This window comes from Zosterops lateralis (assembly GCF_965231275.1).
Source record: "Zosterops lateralis genome assembly, chromosome: 14".
Taxonomy (NCBI): Eukaryota; Metazoa; Chordata; class Aves; order Passeriformes; family Zosteropidae; genus Zosterops; species Zosterops lateralis.
The window spans coordinates 2730497-2745193 of record NC_139774.1 but is presented as its reverse complement, the minus strand read 5'-3'; the positions used below and the strand labels follow the sequence as shown (position 1 = coordinate 2745193).

The 14697-nt window shown below is 40.9% G+C and overlaps 1 protein-coding gene across 9 annotated transcripts in view; it reads left to right on the top strand.

Annotated features, from left to right (window-relative positions):
* The window catches only part of LOC310915289 (ankyrin repeat and KH domain-containing protein 1-like), a gene marked incomplete at its 5' end in the record, with an annotated part of 99646 nt that overhangs the window by 37140 nt on the left and 47809 nt on the right, over positions 1 to 14697 (top strand). For all 9 annotated transcript variants that reach the window (XM_083872054.1, XM_083872053.1, XM_083872051.1 and 6 more), the window contains 5 exons: positions 857 to 1090; positions 2623 to 2717; positions 5105 to 5342; positions 5560 to 5751; positions 7186 to 7295. In XM_083872054.1, coding sequence (XP_083728180.1) covers positions 857 to 1090; positions 2623 to 2717; positions 5105 to 5342; positions 5560 to 5751; positions 7186 to 7295 — 869 coding nt within the window. The remainder of the gene's footprint in view (positions 1 to 856; positions 1091 to 2622; positions 2718 to 5104; positions 5343 to 5559; positions 5752 to 7185; positions 7296 to 14697) is intronic.

The window sequence follows — 14697 nt, the reverse complement described above, 5'->3', positions numbered from 1 at the left end:
AAAACACTCTGGTGTTGGAGGACAAGAAAAATACATGAAGTTTATCTTTTCTCATTGGTATAATCCAAAATTACCCAGTAAGATGGCCATGGGACACATCCCATCAACACTAATTATTTCTGTCTGTTCCTTTTTACCAGAGAGGAGTTAATATTCTTTGAGTGCATTGAATGTTCTCTATGTTGCTGGTTCTTGACCACAGCTTAACTAACCTCACTGACAGCATTAACCTGCAGTTGAATTCTATTTATTAAGATAGAATTTAAATTTTGTTTAAATTTTCAAACAACTCAGGTCTGAACTATGAGAGATTCTTTTATCTTTCTATTTAGCCATGTTAAGCAAAGTTACCTTAAAATTGATTGTAGCACTTAAAACATGAGCCATATGTGAGTGTCTGTCACTTACAGTACCAGAGTTTTAAATTATAAATTTATTCTCAGCCAACCAGTAGAAGGTTTTCAAGGAATTACAGGATACAATCTTAGGCAAGAAAAAGAAAGATGGAACAAAAAAACCAACCCAAAAACACATCCCCAACTCTACAGTAAAAATTACTCATTGATCTTTTTGTGTGTGTTTATTTAATCTAATTTTGTGTGCTCAAGTAGGAACTCTAACATTCAAACTGAAAAAATCCTGATTTGTAGTACTGGCTTGACATTAAAACTTTCACGTTACAGTTATTTGGGATTTTATACTCAGCCTGGAATGATGGGCTGGAGTAACATTGCTGTGAGGTGAAAGGCTGCTGCTGGTGATATCTTGGGTTCGTTCTGAGCTGTTAACACTGATCTCCTTCCCCGTGGTAGCAGTGGGTGGTGGAAAGGGCTCTCACACAACCTCTCCTCTGCAGGGAACACAGCACTCACCTACGCCTGTGCCGGGGGCTTTGTGGACGTGGTGAAGGTGCTACTGAAAGCTGGTGCTAACATAGAAGACCACAATGAGAATGGACACACCCCCCTGATGGAGGCTGCTAGTGCAGGGCATGTCGAGGTTGCAAGAGTATTGCTGGAATATGGTGCAGGAATCAACACTCACTCCAACGAGTTCAAAGAAAGTGCACTTACACTCGCATGCTATAAAGGTATTGTCTCTTGCATTGTTTGGTATTTTTACTTAAATTTATTTGCTGGGATTTATCTGAGTGAAACTTTCAGCAATACTTTGAATATCTTCCTAAGAGTTTACAAAACTGGGTTTTGGTTTTAAACTCAATGTCATGAAATGCTCTTGTGGTGTAGTGGTATTTAGTCTGTGTTTGTGTCCAGATGTGGTGGGTGTGTTTGACATGTGGCAGATGAAAACTTGTAACTGGCTATGTCCAAACTTTTGCTTTGACACACCACCATTCTCTCCTTTTAGCCACTGCCACATTCCTTACTTCATTCCCAGTTCTCTCACCAACTGTCTGTGAATTCTTAAAACATCTCTATTGGTTCTTCAGAAAATGCAAAGTTGGAATGTGTGTTTCTGTAATATCTGATGGGGAGACAATGCCTCCATTATTGCTGGATTCTTTTCCTTCAGAGTAATTTGGGAGACTGTCTATAAATTCTTAAGTATGATGAACTTTTAGGGACTTTGGACCTAATTTCTTCTGCTCTTTAAAGCGTCTGTGTAAATTAACAGTGCAGTGGTGATCCACTGTACATATACAGTTTGCTTTCCAACCATTGTTTTTCTACAAATAGAAACTAAGGATGTGGATTATTGTCACAGTAACTTTGGGCTTTGCCTCTGTGGTTAGGATTGAGGATACTTACTATGTATAACCTATCTGAGGATTTGCATCTGGATTTGTCATGGATTTCCTACAGCATATGGTAGTTCCTTACAGGGAAATGCCAGTAATAGTACCCCTGAAGGTATTGGAGGGTCATTCTTGTTTCTTTTGACCCAGAACCTAATTGAGTCATGGAATGCAAAACCTTGAATGACAGAGGTGTCCTGTATTATCTTTGACAAGATGATTGATTGTTTTCTTGTCAGTTTATGTAAGACTAAGTCTTCCCTAGGAGAAGAATGCTCATCAACAGGCTAAAGACTTGGGAGGGGCAATTTCAAAAATTACAGAAACTGTAATAGAGTTGAAATCAAGTTTTGGTAAAGCTCAGTAGAGGCTTTCAAAAATAATGTCAGATAATGCAATATAATGTTTATATCTTAGTTCTCAGAAATATGTCTGTGAGTGTTATTAAACATCTTCAAGTTAAGTTCAGATCTACACGGACCCATCCCTAAAAGATAATCCCCCCCAGTTGTATGCTGCCTTTGAACTCTTAAATTATCTCTCACTGTACAGTTCAATAGGGAATCAGCCCAGTTTTGTAGCTTGAAGTCACAAGGAAAGGTTCTTGTGTAAACTTGAATTAGACAGGTCTGTGTTCATCTCTGAGCTGAGCAGGATCTTTGGGAAAGGCTTTCAGAAGACTGCTGACTCGTTGGCATTGGTAGTTTTTCAAAGAGTAATTTAAAAGCCCAGGTTTGCCAATTATAACTTGTAAAGATTGTAATAGCAAACGTGAAAATCTGAATGATTTCATTAAGTGTATTGTCTGTACTCCTAAAAGTTGGTGATGCGGAATGCCTATTTATTTTGATCTGTTTCATTTGAAGGCCATTTAGATATGGTTCGTTTTTTGCTTGAAGCTGGAGCTGATCAAGAACACAAAACAGATGAGATGCACACGGCGCTGATGGAGGCCTGCATGGTAAATACCTTTGTTTGTACTGCTCGCTCCTCAGGGAGACAGGAATGCAAGAGGTGATAAAATATAGTGACCCTTGGGTAACGAGCTGTTTGGGGGCTGCAAGTGAATGTGTGTGTTGTTGTTGTAAAAAAGTGCTTACTGTGGCTCCCACCAGCTTCTCAGTCTAACTGCTCACAAAGAAAAAGTACTCTAATTTTTGGGGGATGATGTGTTGGTTTAAATGCTCCCTGTGTGAACTTAAGGGGTGACTAATCTGCAGTGCAGTGACGTAGTACAAGTCACTAGTTTGAGGTTTTGATTTTTTTTCTTTAGTGTGTTTTCTACCTTTGTTTTTATAAATAAGGTCTCTCAGTGTGTTGTGGAATGAGCCTTCCAGAAGTGCACTGAGCTGGATGATTCATGCATTACAATTGTCTGTTCATCACTGCAGGAAGTGTTTTGCATGGAGAGATGACTTGCTCTCTTCTAGGGTTCTGTAAATGAGGTTGTGAGGTTTTTCTTTTGCCTTACCATTTTATTTTGAAAAATAATGTAGTCCTTAGTTCTTTAGCAACTGTCCACATAATTTCAATGCAGCCATTGAGGAAAAATCCAAGAGCATCATCTTAATTAAGAGTGTGCTATTGTGTCAAAGCATATCTGCAACCATTTCTGTACAGACCTTGGTGACCTTATCTCTCTTCTTCAAGCTGGAGAACTTCTTTAAGGAAAGAACAGAGACCTTGTTTCCATAGGAAGCACAGCAAAAAGAGGGAAATGGAATTTTCTCCCAGTAGCATGTAATCCTTGGAAGATAGGCTGCAGTTTTCCCCCAATCTGCTGAGAGCTGGAGGATCAAGTGTTCTTTCAGTGCAGTTGTGAGGTGATGATGCAAGCAACCAAGGTCAGGTTGTAACGTGGGGAGCTGTGTCCAAGCCTTCTGATAGTGAGCCAGTAATTGTATCCTTGAATAGCCTTCCCTGCAGGAGAGCCTGGTGCCAGTAAGGAATTCAGAAGGACAGTGGGTGCATGCTGTCACCTAAAGGAGATTGCAGCATGACTGCAGGCTAAAGGTTAATCAGCCCCACTGTTCTGTTTAGGTTGGGTTTTTTTGTTTGCTTTTTCTTAGTTTCCTGCTGAAACAGTCCAAAGGGCTGGCTTGGTTTAGAGGCTGTGAAGCACGTCACTTAGGGGACAGAGTTTTGAGGTTTTGCTTTTTGTGAAGAGCTCTAGGTGTTTCAGCTCTAGGCGTTTCAGACTAGGTGTTCCGATATTGCAGTGTGTGTATTGACATTTAAAAGCAGCAGAAAGGATGAGCCTTTGAAGTCCCAACTCCATAACAAGGAATTTGTTTCTTTTTATCATTCATCTGCACCCTTGTACAAGGGAGCTGTTTCGCCAAATTGTTGTGACTGTTCCCAGTCTTCATCTCTTTCCATCTAAGGAATGCAGCAGGTGCAGGTTGCTGAGATGTCTGGTCTCTGATCACCAATTCTTTTATAAGTGCCTCAGAGTTTGTTTTGGTCAGGACAGTGCCACAGGTAGGGTAATGCCTCTAATGAGGTGGCTGTTGGCTTTTAGCCAACCCTCTGAGAACAACAGCCTGTGTTTAATGTGCACCCCTGATTGTTGTCCATCTCAGGTTACCTATGACCTGCTTCATGATCAACTTAATCTTTCCCCTTTTGCCAGTCTTGTGGCTCTCTACCTACTACACCTTTGGTCAAATGTGGATTTTAGGTACTTGGTCTATTTCAAGTAACTGAGAAGTTTAATAATACTTTCTTGAGAAGCTGACAGATGTGCTTTGATTAGTAAGGACTCAGACTGCTCTGGCAATCCTAATTCTCTTACTCTATGGCTTCACCCCAAGGCATTTTTCAGTCACCTTTAAGAGCTTTTCCAAGTCTTCTCTTCTCCTGTTACCTGCCTTATTGTTACCCACTTCGGTTTCTCTGCAGGCTTCTTTCCCAGGGTCTAGAAGTCGTAGAATCAACTACTACTACGAAGAATAAGAAAATCTTTTTTTCTGATGCTTGTTTTGAGGTTTAGTCATGGAGTGGGTTTATTACTTATGGCATTTGCTTGCTGTCTCTAGTACTGTTGCAACCCAAAGATTGTGCTGGATAGTTAAGTCTTGTGCCATAGTTATTTTTCCCTCAAGAAATAGAAACATCAACATATATCTAGCTCTTTTTCCTCATGCATTTAAACCTGATTTAGATGTAGGTGAAAACCTAAATGTTGGTTGGGTCCAAGTGTTGCCATAACTGTCATAATTAAACCATGATAAATAAAAAGGCCTTGACTTTGTAGGATCATTTTCAGGCCTAGTGTGGCAGTGCTTGCAACTACAGCATCAAGTGACTTGAACCCTGTGTGACCCCTGGGCTGCCCTTTGCTTGCAGGACGGACACGTGGAGGTGGCGCGGCTGCTGTTGGACAGCGGCGCCCAGGTGAACATGCCCGCGGACTCCTTCGAGTCCCCGCTCACCCTGGCTGCCTGCGGCGGGCACGTGGAGCTGGCGGCGCTGCTGATCGAGCGAGGAGCCAACCTGGAGGAGGTCAATGATGAGGGGTACACACCTCTGATGGAAGCTGCCCGGGAAGGCCACGAAGAGATGGTGGCCTTGCTGCTGGCACAAGGTGAGATCCCGTGGCGATGGAGCGCTCAGCAGGACACGGTGTGATCCATGGCCAACAGGTGTCCTCTGCAGATGGCTCTGATGTAGCGTGGGGCTGGCACTGCTCACTGCTGTGCCCAGAGAGCAGAGCTCAGACACCCAAACTGCTGTGAGGGTGATGAGCATTCAGCCCCCAGGCGGTGTGTGGGCAGGGCAGTAACGGCTGGTTTGTTTCCCAGGGGCAAATATTAACGCACAGACAGAAGAGACACAGGAAACAGCCCTGACCCTGGCCTGCTGTGGAGGCTTCTCTGAAGTCGCTGACTTCCTTATTAAGGCAGGAGCTGACATAGAGCTTGGTTGCTCAACACCTTTGATGGAAGCTGCTCAAGAGGGTCATCTTGAACTGGTGAAATACTTACTGGCAGCAGGTATGTGTTCAGGGCAAGTGATTAAGCCCACAGATACCATGGACTTGCTGTGTTTTGTATGATTTCGAAGATGCCTGTGATTTTGATAATGGCAGTGTTGTAACAAGAAACAATATCCTCAGATAGCTTAGCAAGAAGGGAAAAGCGTATGTTGCACCTCAGTATTGTTTGATACTGTTAACAGAGGAAAGTGCCTCCTGGAGCAGGTGATGCTGTTCCATATCTAGAAAGCATCCACATTCATTAGAAACATTGTTTCCAGATATCTGCATCTCGGACAGAATTTTAATACAGGTAATGCTTGGTTTTGCTTGCTACTCCAGCCTTGACTAAGCCTGGTTATCTGCATTCAATCTCCCTGAATAACCAGTTCTTTAGGAGGGAAGCAAGATAGATTCTGGAATGTGCTGAATTTCTGTGATGAATGAGCTTTACAGCTACATTATACAGTAGTAAAAATTAAATCTTGCTGGAGTTTGGGGTAAAATGATGCTTTGATGTTCATCTTTCAGTTTATAAAGCTGGTAGAGTCTAAAATATTCTACGTAAAATAATAAAAAGGAGCTCTATTTGGGATGTCTTCCTTGTTGTGGAAGGTGATTTATTTGTATGCTCTTCTAAGAATAAACATAAAATTGGTTGGATTTGTAATTTTAGAAAGTAAAGCTCCCTACTCATCGAGGGACAGTAACAACTGTACCACTGGGTGCAGTGACACCAGCATGTGACACCTGTCACCAGCTCCCTTGGAACGCTCACTGCCTGCACTTCACTGCTGATAGTCTAGAAAGTTGATTAAGGAGTCTTGTTTTGGCATCAGGGAGTCTCTAATTATACCTCACACCTTAAAAATAACAAAATAGCTAATCACATTGGCGTTTCTTTTTTTAAGGATAATATGTTATGTATGAAGAGTCATGTGTAGTTTTCACAGAGCTGGTGTATATGAAGCTGGACAAATTATTTCAACAAAATAGTTTTAAAGCAAATTATTTTAAAGAGCAGGAAAGAAGGGAAATTTGTGGAAGTGGAGAAGTCTGTTGTATTAATACTAATTCAGTGATGTGCATTTTGTCTGGTTTCCCTTGGCATAGAGCTCTGAGTCAAATGGACAATCTGCAAAACTGTCTGGATTCCCTTTTGCTTGATGTAACAACTGAAATCCTTCTAGCTGTAGAGGGACTGTAGGCATAAGTGAGCATATAGGTTGAACTGCTTAGATTGTCAGTCATGCTTCTTTTCCAAGCCTTGGCTTACCCCCTCCTCTTGGAGTCCTTTCACTATGAGAGCAATTTTTGCCATGAGAGCAATGCTCTTGGAGTGTGGAGGCTGTTGGTCAGTAGGATATAGCTGTTGTCAGAGGTTTTTCTGTTTATCTGATGTGAAATATTTGATAAGGGCATGTCCAATATGAAAACAATGTTGTGTTTGTAGGAGCTAATGTTCATGCCACTACAGCAACGGGAGATACAGCTCTGACCTACGCCTGTGAAAATGGACACACAGATGTGGCAGATGTGTTGCTTCAGGCTGGTGCTGATCTGGTAAGGCTTCTGCTGCGTCTTGTGGGCAAAGTGCTTTGGTTTCAAACTGTAAGGCAAAGTCTGTGTGCTTAGAGGACACAGTGATGAGCTTAGGAATAGAGACTCATATATTGCTCTGAAAAGAGGCATGAAAGAAGCTTTTATTAAAGCCTGCATATTCTGTTTGCTCTACAAAATAAAAGTTCTTACAGGTAATCTGTTCTGAATTTAAAATGCTTTAGTATTAGGAACTGCTGGTCTTCTATGTCAGTGTTGGTCTCTGAACACTCTTAGTCTCTTAACTTGTGCAAACTACTGGACCACAACCCCAAACAAAGCAATGTCTTTTAATTGATCAGCATCATCTGATTTTTTTTTTCTTCTAACTCTTGACTTCAGCACATTCATTTTCTGTAATGTAAATTAAATTGTTTATGTAATTGTCATTTTCATATTACAAAGCAGGAGACCCAAAACTACATCTTCACCAGCTACAGGGATATAACTTTTAATTAATAAAAACAATTGATGCTTTAGTCTTCCAAAGGTGTTTAGGAGCCTTATATCAAACAAGGCTCAAGCAGGAAAGATTGTTATTTTGGTTGCCTAGGAGGAGTATTCTCCATTTTTTTCCCCCATATGTACTCACTGCTTCTGTGTTATATTTGCTTGGGGGTTGGGTTGAGGTTTTGGTTGGATATTCTGGAATTTTTGTTACTTTTAAAAAACCAAATATGCCAGAAAAATTATTATTGAACCTTATAAATCATAATAGTAATGAAATTACTTAAATTTCAGTCATTAATAGAGGAGTTTTTTTGTTGTTTTTATTTAGAAATAAAAATAAACTGATACTGTAATTGGAAATAATATTTCTACTCTTCTTTGAGACTGTACTCTTTTTTAGGGCTTATTAATTCTTCTGCAGTAATGTCAGTAATGTTCTGCTTTATTTGTTCTTACCAGAGAGGAAAGTCATATTAACGGGGGAGGTTGTGGGATTTTTGGCATGCCTACTGCACTTAGCTGAGTTCAGTGTTGGGTACTGAACATTAGCCACTCTTTTAGAGGCAGGATGAGTTTGAGGGCATTTACTGGACATTTTAAAGGAGATACTGAAGTACTTGGTTATATAAAGGTAAAACCTATGGAGTATCTCATTATGGGGACCAAAGCCTGAAAAAAAAAATTAAAAAATAATTGCTGTGCATAAATTCTAAAACATCCAAGAGTTGCTGCTTAAACACCACTTTAAATATTTGGAGTTGCATCATTTTCTGCCCTCTCATCAGTAAGGAGAGCAGTGCTTGTGGCAATCAGCATCAGCTTCTCAGTATTGCAGAGGACAGTCTTGGTCCTTTCTAAAGTAAAGTTGTATTTCATTGCATTTTCTCGTACTGCCAATGAAAATGTGGAACAGGCAAGAAAAACAGAGTAAAGAAGCAAAGAAACACTGCTTTGAAAGGAAGACCTGCAATGTAAATCTGCCAGTTTTGAATTGTGATTATAAGTTAATTGGGAAATGCCTGCAGAATGATAGTGATGCTGATAGCAAGTGCTTCTGGTTTGGAGCAGCTTCTGTTCCAAACTCGTGTTGCTTTGCTTTATTTGAACTTGGGAGGTGTTTCAAATAGATTTGTTGTTTGTCATGGGCTGAGGGAGGGCTCTGAAGGCTGTTACCTTACTGCTGGGTATGAAAGAGCTGCTTTGGCAGTACCATGGGAGACTGTTCTTCTAGATTTCAATTTTTATTCCAATGAATTTAGATGATTCCTTTAAGTTGTCCCAGGAAGTCAGGGATTGAATGAAGATCTGGGCTTAGACACTTAGGTGGTCTGTTTACCTTTGTCCAGTTAATTTTGCTTTACTACTGGTGTTCCTGGGATTGCTTGCACATATAAAGGTAAATGCTCCATTGTTTTCTAGAAACTTTCATTATCCCTGAGGTTTAATTCAGGGTCACTGAGCAGCTGGACATGCAGCATCTTTTCCTGTTGGAAAGCAGTACTTTCTGAGGAAGATACTGGTTATGTCCTAAACATAAAATTAAACAGAAGCAGCCAGGAAGGTGTTCTGGTCCATGGCAGGAATGTTGGATGGGATGGTCTTGGAAAGTTCTGTTCAACCCAGATCATTCTGTGATTGTTTTAGGAAAAATTATTCTAGTCCCCATAGAGTTTTGTGTGAGCTGGGAGTGACCATTTACCATCCAGTCTCAGCACAAAGAGGTGTTGTTCTGGTGAGTGAAAACAGGAACTCGTGCTTCTCAGGGACAGGTCCACTGGCCTAGATATCAAATATGTCATTCAGTTCAGGAGCCAGTGAAGATCTTGAGAGCTCTGTTACATTCATTAAGCAATGTGGCTTTGTCAGCACCAGGGGAATTAAAAAAAAAATGATGGCTGGGATGAACTTTCTTCAGTTTGTTGTTAATTTTTCCTTAAAGTTCTGCAGTGGCAAGTGGTACTGGAAATGAGCAGTGTCAGAGTGCTCATCTGTCTGCTGGAGAACTGCTCAGTCCTCTGCGGTACTTTGATGGATTTGTCTCCTTGTGACTAATTGTTCATGAAGTCTGGCATGTTAACAATTCTTCTGTGTTTTTCTGATGCCCTTCTTTAAGGGATCTTTTCCATGTCCTTACAAAGTTAGCCTGTCAAAATCTGCAGCAAAACTAGCTGGCAGGCCTGTACTGTTTCTTGTTAATGTATGCATTTTGAAATCAGCTCGCTTTTGCCAAGTGTATGAATGACTGAATCTGAGGCACATCTGAAGCCTTCAGCCTGTGATCCCATCTGTGCCATGGTTACATTCTAGTTCCCCCATCCCCTTCAGAAGTAGGGACTTCCAGCCTCCCAGCTTGAGCTCCTACCACTGGATCAAATGTAAATTTTACTTGTTTGCAGCCTTTATGGGGACAGAACAGCTAGTTTAGATTTTGCGATCTGTGTGAATAAAAGTTTGGAGATTAGAACTCTGAAATACGAATTTATAAAAGCATTTTTTGAAAGCAGAAATATGGTTTAGTAATTTCAGGAAAAAATATCCAGCAGCTCAGTAATACATCTATTTACCAGTGTGGCAAGGATTGTCTAATTTCAAAGGGGAGAGGATAATTTTTCCAAAAGATTTCTTTTTTTTTTTTTTCCTCCCTATTTCTGCTTTGTGTCTTTCCCAGCAGTTACCTTCATCTCAAGGGTTGTGTAAGGTAAGACGTGGGAGGTACATAAATGTTCCCACAGGCACCAGGTTAAGGACTGTAAATCTCACCATGAGTATTGGTGATATTTAATGAGAGGTGATATCCTGCTTTTAAGCTGCTTACCTTTCAATAAGCTAAAAGGACCTTTTTGGATTACTGTTCCCCATTGATGTAGAATCACACCTGGATTAAAGGAGATTCTGGTGTCCCTTTTGAAGGCAGCACTGCTCTTGATGAGGTGGTTGCATCTTTGTCTGTTTCAATGTAGCTGCAAACAAAAGAGAGATCTTCTTTTTTGGACAGTGAGATCATCTCAGCTTTTCTCAGCTGGGAAATACAGAAAAGAGTTTTAAATTGGGATTTTTTTTATCCTGGACCCTCTTGCAGCTGTACATGAGGCTGTGCTAGATAGGAGTTGATCTAGTGATGGAATTTACCTTTCTCCATGAGATACATGAGACCTTTTATATAGAAATTGAGAGATGGAAGAGAACCCATGAGGACAGCATCATCCTTGTATTATTCTCATTTTACACTGTCATGGTCTCCCCAAAACTCTCCAATACTTGTTAAGATTCCACATCTTGCTTTGCTTAGAAGACTAATACTGGCTTCCTGGCCTCCACATAATTCTAATTGCAAAAACCCCCCAAACACACATGCCAGACTACCTCTTAATTCTTCTCTTATGACACAATGCTTTTACAGACATGTTTCTGTCATGGCAGGGATCATTGTTTTGCCTTCAGGTGATAGCATCCCTCACACTAACGTGGCTCCTAAATTAAAAGCTCACTTTCCTTGATGTGTGTGGCAGACTGTGGGTTTATGCATTGTGTATGAGGCACCATTTAAACATCTACAAAAAGCAGCCAGTCTTCTTGGGTTTGAATTCAGCAGCTCTGGAGGTTGTCGTGTTGCTGTTACAGCGAGGACTCCGAGGTGCTGTTATGTTCTTTACTGGTTTTTGAACCATGAGGAAGGTCAGGGATTTCTGACTTTTTTTAGACTTGGCCCTTAGTTTTGTATAGATAAAGTGTGGTAGGGCAAGTGAAGCTCATTTTTGTAATCAACACCTTTTGTCTGTTGCACTCTCTGGAAGGTGCAAAGTACAATGAAATTCTTCATTTTGCCAGTAGTGAACAAAGATCCATCTTGTCTGTAACAAGATGCTGTGTCTGGCCTTTGTGGATCTGAATGGCTCATGGTAGGAGTCTGAACTCCTGAGAGCTTCATTGCTTGGAATTACCATTGTTCTTGCCTGCCTCATGCCAGCAAACCAGTTTTCAGCTGGTAGATCCCATCACCAAGTTCACATTCCAGGTCTTCATGACCAGGAACATTTGTTTATAGAGCAAGAGCCATGAGTTCTTCTTTTTCCTTCTGCAGGACAAGCAGGAGGACTTTAGGAAGACAGTTTTGGAGGGTATAGAGCCAGGCAGGCACCAGGTGAGGTTGGCCTTTGATGCTTGAAAGCTGCAACCTCAGGATTCATGCTGAGAACAAGCATGGCTTGAAGGCATCAGTCTCTTCAAAGATCTAGAGACTCACTGTGCAGACTAGATGGGAGATTCTTGTTCTGTATTTTCCCTTCTGTTAGGTTTTCTAAAACTGGTTTTAAAAAATATCCCAACCTTCCCAAATGCAGCAGGTTCTCTCATTGATAGCAGCCCTCTTAAATCTGTTTCCTCTGAGGTCTTCCATTTTTAGGTGTTCACTTTAAGCTAGAGGCCTAGTTGAGTTTTCAGGAAGATTATTTGGGGCAGGTAGGTCGGTGACTGCTGGAATAGGAGTTCAATCTTGAAAATCAGCAGTGTTAGGGACTGTATTTTTTTGCATCAAAAGTTTTCTCTAGATCATTTTTTTCAGAATAATATTTAGATTTCTGTTAAATATTCACTGTTGTCATGGATGAGAGGCTTGTTACAGAACTGAAAAGTTGGAGCTTTACTTTGAAAATACAGATTTTCTTCCTGATGTTCAGATTTTCTTCCTGAACATTTAAATAACATGTGACATTTTTAAAAAATCAAAAAAACTATCCTAGCGATTAATAAACCATGAATATTTGTGAACCAAGAAGAATTGTGTGTGGGGAAAGCCTTTATGTAGCTGATCTTGGAATTGCCTGAACCAAGGAACTCAAAAAGAAGAATTAAAAAATACCAAAGATTGTTGTTAGATGCTCCTGATGACTCTGCTTCTGCTCTGCTCTTGGAAGTATTGATTTATCTAGAAAGGAAAAAAATATTGCTGACTGGAATCTCATTTCCTTCTTGAGTCCCAGTGGAAAAGGTGCAGACAGTGTAAACTGCCTGATTTGGGTAACACTCTCACTTTCCCCTCCCTTCCTATCTGTTACCCAAACCCACAGAAAATTCTTCTCAGATGTTTTTTCTATCCAGCGGGATAGAATTAGCAGGAGAGCACCTTACCCAGGAGTTTAGAGAATGGCTCCCCAAATGTGGCAGAGGTGTTCTCCTTTCTTCCTTTTCCTGATTGTACCAATTACCACATTCCTCAGGGCTGGAGCAGTGACAAGAGACAGGATGCTGTGATGAGCCCTACAGTGCAGAGAGGCAAGGGGATTGTGTTTGGAGACAATTTACTGGGTTGGGATATAACAAAATAAACATTGGTGTGCACTTCATATAAATAAAAGGGAAAAGCACATTAGAAAGGTAATAGGATGCTTTGGGGCAACTTTCATTTTCTCTGTCCTGATTTTGATTATCTAATGCAGCTGAAAAAGAGATACAGATATAGATAGATAGATAGATAGATAGATATGTATATAATCTTTGAAATTTATGATTTTTCTAGGTAAAAAGACAGGATATGAGGAGACAAAGGCACTGCGCTGTCTCAGCTTCTTATTTTGGCTTGTCCTAGATGTCTTCCCTTTAAGCTTGGGTTGATGCTGTTTGGTATCCATTATTAGGGCTATAGAGAGTGCTGAAGTCAGAATTAATTTCATTTTAAAATAAAACATGCATTTCTATCTTCCAATGTGAAAAATACCATCAAAATGCCATAAGTTTTGAAGATCTACAGCAGGTGGGCACCCAAATGGTTTGGTTTGGCTGGACTGATGGTGTGCATGGTGCTGCAAGGATTGGAAGTGTGTAGTAGCTGAGGATCAAGTTCTGCCTGCCTGAGGAAGTGACAGTTGGTTAAACTGGGCAGAATCACTGCATTGCATTTAAATGAGGAAGCCTCCTGGCGTCCGTGTTTGAGACTTCCAACAGTGAAGTCTGTTAGAAAGGCAGAATGCTGCAAATAATTATACCTTACTGCCAGTTATCTGCTGCATCTCAGCACAATATAGGGTGCTTTTCACTACCTTGCATAAGGTGACTTTAAATAAGTTTTGCATCTTACCATCATTGCATCAGTGAGGATTTAGAACTGGATGTGAAGGAGTTCAGGGAGAGGTGTCCAGGTCCTGCTCAGAGCAGAGTGGTGGTCAGGAATTCACTCCATTCACAGCTGCTTTGGGAGTGTTGTGCTGGTGGAACCAGGGGTTTGCTGTGCTTCAGGCACACAGCACCTTCTGGCTTTCTATGATCTCTTGGCAGTGGCTGAAGAAGGAAAAAGTATGCCAAATACTGGAGTAAGCATCAGGACTCAAGGGCACGCTACTGGTTCTTGCAATCATAGAGTCACATGTTAATATAATTAGCTTTACATGTCCTGCAAATGTTTTTGCCATGCAGACAGTCCAGAGGCAGGTATTTATTGACATCTAAGAAGTCATTGCCCTGGAAGGGGAATCTGTTTAATTAACAAAAAAAGGAAAAAAAAGTTACTTCAATAGTCAGTCTGTAAGGTTTGCTATCTGCCTGTGTGTGCTTGTGTTACTGAGAAAGACAAGAAATCAGAGCTCTAATGTGGATTTAGCTGTGTGTTAAAGCAGTGGTGGACAGTAACTCAGAGCTCTTTTGGAGGCTGAGGAGCAGAGCAGGAGAGGGGCAATGTAACCTCTTACAGGGAAGGATGGGCTTGGATTGGGGTCCAATCTCCAGCAGAAGATCCAGTCAAGAGGTTTGTTCTTCAAGTGTATGAACAGAAAACTAACTTAACATGCAGCTTGCAACCGAAGCAAGCCATATGTCAAAGGACATATGCAGAGTTTTCAGGAATACAGAAACTATGAAGGAATGAATTGAGTTGTTCTGTCGAATCTGTTGTCTGATTGTATTTGTAAGTAGCCATGTCATCCAC